At 39.9% G+C, this 10,675-nt stretch overlaps 1 protein-coding gene across 1 annotated transcript in view; it reads right to left on the bottom strand.

Moving 5' to 3' along the window:
• ABI3BP (ABI family member 3 binding protein) overlaps nucleotides 1-10,675 on the bottom strand; it is a 135,799-nt gene that overhangs the window by 2,779 nt on the left and 122,345 nt on the right. Inside the window, exons 47-50 of the mRNA XM_057364125.1 lie at nucleotides 7,173-7,252; nucleotides 5,689-5,718; nucleotides 4,571-4,732; nucleotides 699-812 (exon numbers count right to left, since the gene is read on the bottom strand). Of these exons, the coding sequence (XP_057220108.1) occupies nucleotides 699-812; nucleotides 4,571-4,732; nucleotides 5,689-5,718; nucleotides 7,173-7,252 (386 nt within the window). The remainder of the gene's footprint in view (nucleotides 1-698; nucleotides 813-4,570; nucleotides 4,733-5,688; nucleotides 5,719-7,172; nucleotides 7,253-10,675) is intronic.

Raw genomic sequence — 10,675 nt, 5'->3', positions numbered from 1 at the left:
TTTCCTCAGTAAAATGTTCCATGACTCGCTCAGCACACGTTCACCTACCAGCCCAGCCCATGTTCTTACCCCACAAGGAACAGAACACCTCACCGTGGCACTGCTGCCAAGCAGCAAGGCAGTTCAGCTGACAGAAGCACAAATTTCTTACACTTCAGCCTCAGCAATGCGTGAAAAACAGCCAGGCAGGTCACAGCTGTGTTAAGCACATCCAGCACCGTGTTTGCTTAGACCAGACTGGAATTTTGGGCACCCCTTTGAAATCACGCAGAATTATGCAGCATGAATTATATTTTCCAGTCATAACTTTTCAGTTTCTCATTAGCACCAAACAAGGTGTTTAATGCCCAACTGATTATGTACTGTGCTTTAAATCAATCTTGCTTGTTTGAACACACCACTTAATGCMTCTCTGCAAACTCAAATTTGTAGTTGGGTTTAAATATGTAATACCAGCTGTGAATAGTCTTTGGGCTATTTTAATCAGGAGAGAGGCTGTTTGCTGCTCAACAGAATCCARGTCTGTCTTGATAAGTCATCTTTCCCTGTCAAAAACTTCTCAACCCTTTTCTGCCTTCAAAGCTGGCAGCTCCTTTCATCATCACCCATCCCAGCAGTGGGCACTGAATCCACTGGCAGGAAAAATAAACACAAAGGAATTGCTGAGGTTTGCTAGAGAGACAGGTATAAGGAATTACCATCTTTGACTGGTAGATCTTCTTGCTGTCCTGTCCTTCCATCTAAGAATGAGTCTACAAATTGGCAGTGATCTTCTCCATGGCCCCTCTGGTCTCCTATGTTATAAAATTTTCCTGAAAGCAAAGAAGCAGCAAAGTTTAGTAAAGGATATTTCCAAAAACTGCCRGAGGCAATGGGCTGTGCTCTTTCCTCTATGGGGAAGCCAAGGTGAATGCTGTGATTCTTTTCCTCTCAGGACCTGTAGCTGTAATTTGAACATGATGTGCAGGCTCCAAGTGCTCATGGCTAAGGCAAAAGCACCCCAATCCTGGCCAAAATGGATGCCTGGACATAATTTTTCCCACTCCTTACATTTCATACAGTAAAGGAAATTCTGTTACTACCCAGAACCTCATCCTGATTGCATAAAAAAGCAGGTTTTGGTAGTGATTTGAATAGAAGGCAGGTCTGGTTCCCTGTCAGGAAGTCTCCAGTACCTTCAGGGATGTTTTTATAGAGAGCTCCTAACATAGCCAAGGCCTGTTTTATAAATCATATTTTTACAACATGTATGTGCAATTGATATCCCTTAACATATAGATGACCTCGGGTAGTAACTACTTCTCCAGAGCATGGAGTATGCGCATGTGTTTATTTGCAGGAATGCTTCAGAGGACACTTGACTGTGACTGAGTAGAAAACAAGGTCTCGAGTACGAACGTTCCAGGCTGTCCTTATCCTGTTAACAGGCACAGTGAGGGAGCTCTGACAGATGTTTTTACTTACTGATTTGATTTGCAAAATACTAGCRAAATTCAGCTCAGAAGATGGAGGAGAGTATGCTTCCTTCTCTTCCCAAGCTTGGGATGGAAACATTTGTAGATAAACTTGCCATTCTTTCTAATCTCCTTTCACAGCATTTTGTTCTTAATATGTTCAGCCTTTGGTTGGGATGTTGAAGGGAAAGGTGRGAGCATTTAGAAATAGGCTCAGCATGCAGGTAAAAGCTGGGCAGAAAGTCCAGTTACTCATTAGATACTGGTGTGTTGTAGCCTTGAATCTGTGCCAGCCTGGCCATTTGAGAGATGGTGGGGTGGGTTATAATATTGCTCCCAAAGTGCAATTAATAAAATTAATTAAAAATTAATAAAAGAGAAGCCTACCAATGAACTGTCTCTAATGTTTTTGTGATCTGAGCAGCACTTGGCCAAAATTTCTCACCTCTAGTTKATGGCCTCTGTGCATGCAGTTCTTCTCTAGCTTTACAAAACTATTTATTACTATCTAGCTTTGGCTGCAGGCATGGTTTTTTCCGTAGGAGAACTGGTCAGAGGGAGTTCCTCTCAGCAATTTTTTGCTCTGAAATTAAGAACATTCAAGCTGCCCAAAAAAAGCATTTTTTTCCCACAGCTGTTGAAGGTCACACATAGAATTTGTTTTTTCTCCCCTCAATAAATACTTATTTTTAGGTGGCCTGCTTTTCTGGAATGCCTACAGTGACTGCTCAGGGGGACTGTAGATGTGGTTTATAGAACAGTCCTGGCATGATGGAGATCAGTTTTTCTTCATAAGAGACAGAATAAACCAGATATTTTTATGGCTAACACCAGAACAGGGACTTTCAGATACACACATACTCTTCTGGCCCACAGCTTAACCTATGCATRACTCAAACAATAGCTATTCATAAATTAGCAGCATTCTCAGTGACTGTTACATTCTTACTGTCCAATAATTTCCATAATAAAAGAACACACTGAAGACCATGTAGCTAACAAATAACTGGTTTTCTCTTTTGGGGATGACAATTCTAGCAAGTAAATTCTAGCAAAAGTAATTTTTTTCCCCCAGTGTTCCCTTGTGGGTGGCCTTATAATCTTRCATACAAACTTTGTTTTATACATTATGAATTCCACAGCACTAAAAGAATAAATTCATGCTAAGACCTAGCCTGCAAAGAAGCAGTTGTTGCCTTCCTCACACAACAGCATTTGGACAATGCACTCAAATTTCGAGGCAATTACACTGCTTCAAGAGCAAATCTTTGGAAGGTTTTTCAGCATCCAGTGGAATTGAGGCCTCGGTGCAGAGCTGCACACACAGTCCAGCTGGCCAGGGCTCACAGGGACACTGGTGCTGACCTCAGGGCACAACGAGACGAGGTGACCATGAATACATCAAAACTGAGCTTGGCTCCGAGCTGAAAAGATTCTCACTCACACACTTAGCAAACGGGGGAAACAGCAGCTTTTTTCTGCATAAATATTAGGCTTCTTTTAAACACTGTGACAACTGGTGAGCGCTGGTTGTAACCATTCAAGTGCAAGAACCAGGCTTAGTGAGTACAATGAATGTCTACCTCATCTTTTTCCAGCGAGGTTAAACCACCAGCCTTCCAGCAAGAACAAAAACAATCTAATGAAAATAGGAAAATGGGCTCCTGATATGAAACTTTTCTTCTCAGACTGGAGCARCTTTCGCTGCAGTGTTAATTCACTTGATTTAGGGCTGAAGTCTGGTCCTGCTAGATTAGCACTGCTATTTCCTCTGCTGGCTGCCTTTGGGACATATCATGCCTCATTGCCAGTGCTTGTCATTTGATCACAGCTGGTGAGTACAGAAACAGTTGAATGAATGATACCTCTGTTCAAAACATTCTTTTATTCACATAATTGCTAAGATATTACTTRCATACGGAGTATTGTAATTATTATTGATGACAAGGCTCTCCTTCCTTGTCTGCTCATCAGAGAATGCTGCTGGATGCCAGGCAGAGAAGCCTAAAATTATGCCAACATGGGCAGCCCCTACAGTCCCATGCTCTTTTCCTTCCATATTCCTTGCCACRGAGACCAGAGCCCTGCTCCTGTGAGGTGCTGAACTCAGAGATGGGGCAACTCAGGGTTATGGAGGTGGATTCTTGCAGCCACAGTTTGTCCTGGTTAATCTGATGTGATGTGTTGGACACACTGACCTGACTTGCACTCAAAGGCATTTCCCACACACAGTTTGTGATACTCTTTGTGCTCGGATGCCGTGCTAATGCCATTGTGTGTGAGAAGAGACTTCACACAGGAAAAAGCCAGGAGCTTGGGATGGATTACAATAAATTAAATATAGCTTGCACAAGCTGCATGAAACACAAAGATCTCCTATCAACTCCCTGAAAATCACTTCTCATGGACTGTTTCCCCAGCACACACATAGCATGTGTCACCTGATTCAGGTCTTAAATACATCGCAYTCTATTGACTTCAAGAAACGTAAAAAAACTTGAGAACATAAGGCCAGGAAATTTTTCTTAGTAATAAAATGTAATATGAGGAAGAAAAAAAGGTGGRGAAAAAAGATAATAAGAAAAAGTGGGGAATGTGAGAACAAAACAAAAATGTCAAAGCAGGTGAGTAAAACTTGTTGACTAGAGTTAAAGTCATGTGTTTATAAGCCTTCCAATAATGAAATAACCAGACCAAAACCAAGCCAGTTTACTGAAAGGGATGGGAATAACAGGTCTAACCCTGGTCTAAAATGAAGTCCTGATCCTCTAATTGATAATTATCCCAGACTACCCTTTAAATACCAATTTGAYTCTTTTATRAWAWATGCTATTCACTCTMATCTTTATCAATTTTCTGTATGACCCCCAGTATGTTAACTACTTAAAATTAGATGCCTGCCACTGAGAAGTTACTCTGAAGTCTGGAAATTCAGTATCAAACATTTCAGTGGCTACTRAGCATAAGCAGATTACTGTTTATGATTAATTTGTGGACTAAATTAAACAAACTTGATCACACTTCAGCAGAGCTAAACTTTGAACCTCTTAATTCTGGAACCATAATACCTTTCAGTGATATAAAATGTGAACAACACTGATGTGAGTGTTTCTTACCTGTAAGTGAATCACTGAGGTATATCTTGTATCTCAAAGAATTGCACAGCTGCACACCTACAAACTTCTTATACCAAGTCCTCTTTACRTATTGTTTGCCTTTGCATTCTGAATATGTGTCTGAGTTGAATGGGATTTCAGTCCAGATAGCATCTTTTCCCACTGCAGGACAGGAAAAACGAGGCTGAAGTATGATGCACATACAAAATTACATACAACAAATATATTCGAACAACTAGAATGAGAAACCTTGATGAAGCAGAATTTTGAACATGAATAATATGTCAGGGAAGCATCAAAGAGTGTAGGTATAATTGATGTTGTGAACTCCTCCTGCTGTCCTCTGGTGCAGGTTTGGAATAGCTCATTCTAGGCCCTTGTTAGGGGACAATATTTGTGTTGGCAAAACTCCATTTACAAAGTGTATGATACAAATCACCATTCTTCAGTGTGTTCAAGCCAAGACAACCAACTGGCAGCAAACTGTATGTGACCTAACAAAAATACAATAATGCAGTGCCATTCACTATGTGGAGAAAAACAATGCCTCAGTGTTTGTCAAAGTGAAAGTGATGTCTATCACAAATCCAAAAAACAGCCCAATTTGCTTGAGCGATCTCAGCTCTTCTGCAAAAGCTCAGTCCACCTTCCACCAAAGACAGCAAGAATCTTGCAAGTAGCCTAAAGCAGAGCTAGATCAAGCCTTCTGAAGCAGAAAGTTTTCCTAAAACACAAAGACAGATAAATAGAATCCTCTGARGTGTTTAACTCATTTAAAAAGTGTRGAGTGGCTTATTCATTTTGCAGAGCTTTCCTTGCTTTAATGACAAGGCTGAGAAAGTATGAGGCTATCCTTGGCTCATTTGTGTACATTGGTTTGAAGCCATCCCAGCTGCCATGGGAGCTCCACATCACGTTGATTGCCTTATGCTCAGGTAAAAAAGCAGTCTTGCATGGATTCCTTAGCAGGGGCATGGTTGGAGGGAGTGAAATCGTGTGTGAATGTGGTTTGGTTCCACAACTCATTCATCTGCTGCAGCAGAGCCACCCTCCTCGTAAAATTCTGCTATCTCATCTCTGAAAAAAATCCTGATCAGATTTATATATAAAAGACTTACTTGAAATTGGCTCACTCACTCTTGGGTCCGCTGGGGGAAGAAAACAAACATTCGATCAGACACTGTAAAATGAACGTTCCCAATAACTCAATGGAAAAGTGYTGGTAAGGGATTTTTTACAGCTGAYGTAAGCTGTAATTTGTGAAACAGAAAGAGTTTTGGAGGCAAAGTACACTTTTGTATTAAATTAAATTAGAAGCAATATATTTCTTATGTGAAACTCCAATATCAATGAGCTTTAAAAWATTTTACTTATGGGACAACACTGGCCAAGCAGAGTTCTAATAAAAACAAGAGCTTAAACCTGTAACCAGCAAAACCCAATTGTAGTGCATTTTATTAAAATTTCAATTTCAAAACCTAATTAATGAAAAGAACATGTCTGTAATACTTGCCACAAGAAACTTGGCTATGAAAGCTCAAATGTGAGAAATGGATATGTGCAATTAAGGAAAAACAAAACTGGAGGTTTGATTTGTCCAAACTAAATAGAAGACAGAACATAAGCCTTGTCATTCATGAGAGCTGCACATGGCACAAACATTTGGATTAGAAAGAGTGTATTCAGAGTTTTTTAAATACGTGTGGCATAGTCTGAACTCCTCCCTTGGWAATCCTTTGCTCAGCCAAAACTCTCATCCATCAGTGACAGCAAAGTTTGAGGACTATTAAATTAYTACACCTGGCTCAAAATGCAGATTGAGAAAGCCCTTTWAAAAAAAAMCCCATTCTGTGTTTTATGTGGTCCTAAAGCACTACTAAGCAAAAAACACTTCGACACAAAAGATGGTATCTAGCTTGCATAAAGTCAACAAGTCAGCTGCAGTTAACCTTGAGGGGGGCAAGGATAGGGAAAGCAAAAGTGCTCTGATTCTCACCTGTGAGTCAGAGAGGACTTGGGAACCCATCAATGGCCAAAACAGACTTGTGTACACCTCTTTAACACTTTCACTGGAGAGTAAACAGGATGGAAGGGGATCTCCTGGGACACTGACTTTTCTCAACTGCTCTTTCTCAATCTTTATTTCAGCCAAACAACACCACTGTTTACAGCAGCCTCATTGAACAGGTAGCAAAAGCACCTATGAGCACACCAGCCCGAAGAAAAACCTAATGTTCCCCATCCAGAAGCTGTTAATGAGTTGGAGAGATGCAAAAAGGTCAGGAATATAAATCTTAAATGATGARCCCTCTCTAAGGATGAAGTAATTTTCTTTGCAATGAATACCAGACAAAACCTCTGTGTTCCTCTGTTTTGTTTTTTTCTCTTGCAGTCTGTCCATCTCACACCTTCACACAACACAGTGCTGATCCCAGGCTGACCTTCCAGGCACTGCCATAACGTGCTGGTGGTAAAAAGGYGATCAGGAGATGGTAAAGAGCAAGACTGAATGCACACAATGAAGTGAGMGAGCCTTTCATACATCCCACAAACACAGACACCAGAGCCACTSTAAATTATGGTCATCTTTGGAGTTTCTTACCTGATTCAGTACTGAATGCCACAACATTGCTGCTTGGACCTTCACCAAGGGGGTTCCTGGGTTTCACGTGAAATTCATAACTGGGGAATAAAGTAGAAGAGATGAGAATTTTGCAAGCTAAGCATTCTTCCATAGTTTGGAGCAAGCAAGCAGCACACRCCTTGGTGCTACTCCCCTTCTGGAGAAGAATAACAAAGTCCAATTTTTTTACCCCAAAACTACTGAGACATTTTTTGTCCTGACTGTGTAAGACCCCTCTGAAGACAAAATTAACCAGCCCTTTTGATAATTCCTTGCACACATACTATTATTTTATTTAATTCACCAAATTGGTTTGTCTGTCTCCTCTCACACAGCAGTTTCAGTTCTGGCAAAAGGAGCGAGTTCAGATGAGATCTGAAACAACCTGGTAAGCAGAGACTGAGTAAAGGTCATGGCTATTTACTTGGACTTTTTGCATTCTTAAGAACACAAACCTCCCATTCAATGCCTCTCAGGCCCACCAAGAGTGACAGACAGGGCCAGTAGTGAAACACAGGGCAGRTGTTCCAGGACAGGAGCTCAGCCAAGACAAAGGTCCAATTGCTTGAGTGTATGTTGATAATCAGTGTATGAAACAATGACAAGATGCTGCACAGATTCTGTGCTATCACTGGTGTCACACAACGCCAGCCTGTGCTGCTGTTATCTCATGATCCCTTTTCATCACTGTGCTGGGAACCAAACACAGTTTGGTGTGAAAACAGAACACAACTGGAGAAAAAGATCCAAGCCAGGCTCCTCTCCTTAACAGTGGAAGTGCCATGTACAGAGACACCTCTCACACGCGCTGAGCGCACGCGCAGTGAATCTCTCCTAACTCAGAGCGGCTTTTTGTCAGTGACAGGGAGCCACAGGACACAACTCAAAGGGACTGGAAAACAGRCCCCAAATTAGACACACTTTTGCTCTAAACACAGAGCAAAATGAGAGTCCCAGAAGCAGACAACTCGTGAAGGATGATTTAMCAATGATAACTTTGGTAGCTCGTGACTGTAATGTAGCATTGTAATGTATTGCTGGAATTGATTCCAAACATCAATTTTCTAAGGAAAAAAAGGCCCCATAGCACACTCTGCACAGTTGGAAATTTGTAAACTCCATTTGTAAGTCCCCAGAAGAATAATTCAATCCAAACTTTGGATTACCTCTCATTCCTCCTTGGCTCCTGCAAAACTTGAGTAGTTCACTAATTAACCTCAGTGGAGCATTCATGCAGTACCAAGCAAAAGTTTTCCATCCACTGTACTTCTAAGACAATATTTAACTTTAAAATTGCTTACTTRAGCAATTGCCTTTATTTCTAGGGTTTTCTTTTCTTTTTAAGGGAAATACTTATATAGACTGGTATGCTGAACAGATGCATTGTGGAAATTCATGAATATTACTAAAAGAAATATGAGCTTATTTTGAGYTTAAGAAAGTCTGTTTGGAGTAATCCTGACATTTATTCAAATATAYTGTAAGACCATTTTTAACTACTCATATTACCCCATGGTTAGAGGGAGACATTAACTAAATAATCAATTTAAGACATTCATTAATCTTCATTGTCAACTTCAAATTGTTTAAACACAGACATGCTTTTAAAAATTGKATCTGAGCAGTTAATATTCATGTGGCGTGTACCACACTGAGCATGTGGTACAGTTATTTTTTTGGCCAAGAAGTATTCTTATCTGCTAGGAAAGGTCATAATATAGAGAACAGTTGCAGAGGAGTTGGAGATTCTTTCTGGAGAATCACTGAAGCATAAGCAAAGATTTTTAATACTTTGGGTGTCTTAAGGTAATAGCTAGATGATACATTTTTGAAAATGTAGGAATTAATCCACCCCTAGAGATGAAAGAGTGCAAAGAAGTTTTCTTGCTTCCTTCACAACAGGAATACCTTATCTAGGTTTTTATTGTAATTGTGATCATCAAGATGGAATGCTCTATTGCTTTATGGGCAGTTTATGGTTGGATCTCATGGGTGATAATAATCTGTTTCTGTCCCTTTGTTTATATTTCACTGATTTTTGAACAAATTTATTATTCTCAAGACCTGATATGCCCTACTTGGGGCTGCATTAGGCAATATTCTTCATAGGAATCAGTCCTGCTCCCAAAAATCTTTAGTCGATGAACTTGGACCCATCAATTCTCTAACTCCAAAAAGACRAAAACAAGAACTGAAGATTATTTTCCAAGCACTGTTTTTCAAATTGTGGTTTAGGGATCACCAGGCTCTCTGCAAAACCACAGCTTGGAAAAATAGGGCAAAATTTAAATAAAGAAACTAAAATCTACAGCTTATGCAAACATATTWAAAAAATTGGAGAAAAGGAAAATAATAAAGAAATGTCCAAAGTTTAGCTCAGTCGATGAGGGAAGCCTCTTATTAATAATGTTAAAGAGGAAAATTTAAAAACTAAAATATATGCAATTCTACAGTACTGTGGTATGTGTTTTTACAAGCATCACAAGCTCCTTTCATCTGCCAATTTCAATCCTAAAACAATACCAGTGGCTTCCACAGTACAAAAATAACAAACAACCACTTTTGGAGATGAAGAGAAGTAACTAGTTGACAGAACATTGAAAAGGAGAGAAAGGAAATGTTGGACTGAAACTGTCACTATATGACAGAGTTTACATATCTAGCTGTAATTTTAAAGCCATCTGTAACTCTCTTAACAGAAGACAATTTAAAGTCTCCCCTTTTGTGTGCCAGGGGAAAGATCTGAAATGTATAAATAAAATTGTGAAAAAAGTGTACCATCTGCACTCTTCTGCACTCCTACAGAAACTACAAGAAAGGGGGAAAAATGCTTAGAGTTTCAAGAAGTATGTATGGAAAAATCAATAAAGGGAAATAGGAAAGCTATGAAATTATTATCCCATATCTGCTGCTTAGTTAGACTTACCTAACTAAGAAACTGGAATCTATATTCCATCTTTATATCTGCATGCCTAATATACCAAAAACTCTGCTACCCTACATAAGCAGCAACCGAATGTATCACACTTCTAATATCTATGACTGCTATCCTACAAAATTCCAGAGAACAGGCCTTCCAAATCCTCCCAAACTGGGTACAACAGTAAAAATCCTTGTGCAGATTAAATGGACTTGATTTACAGTAATTACTAAGCAGTGTGTTTTTCCACCATAGGAAATCGCTATACCACATGGAACTCTGGCAAATGCAGCTGCTCCTGCATTTTTCAAAGCATGCAAAAGGAGAGGATTGAAGATTGCAGAACTGAAAATCGGTGAAGAGATTTTCACCGTAATAGGAGAACTGGAGCAACTGAGTACAGTCCTGAGACTTCAGGTTTACTGCTGGGGAGATGCTGTCATTGGATGGCAATTGTGCAGGGCTGTCTCTRTGCACAGAGCTCCTCTGTCTGTGTAGTGTGTGTTTGGATGGCAGTGCGATCAGGAAAAAAAAAGAGAGGAAAAGAAAGAGAAAGAATGAG

This window comes from Malurus melanocephalus, unplaced genomic scaffold, assembly GCF_030028575.1.
Source record: "Malurus melanocephalus ecotype Western Australia unplaced genomic scaffold, MMel_1.1 scaffold_36, whole genome shotgun sequence".
Lineage (NCBI taxonomy): Eukaryota > Metazoa > Chordata > Aves > Passeriformes > Maluridae > Malurus > Malurus melanocephalus.
This window is presented reverse-complemented; position numbering and strand designations above follow the sequence as displayed.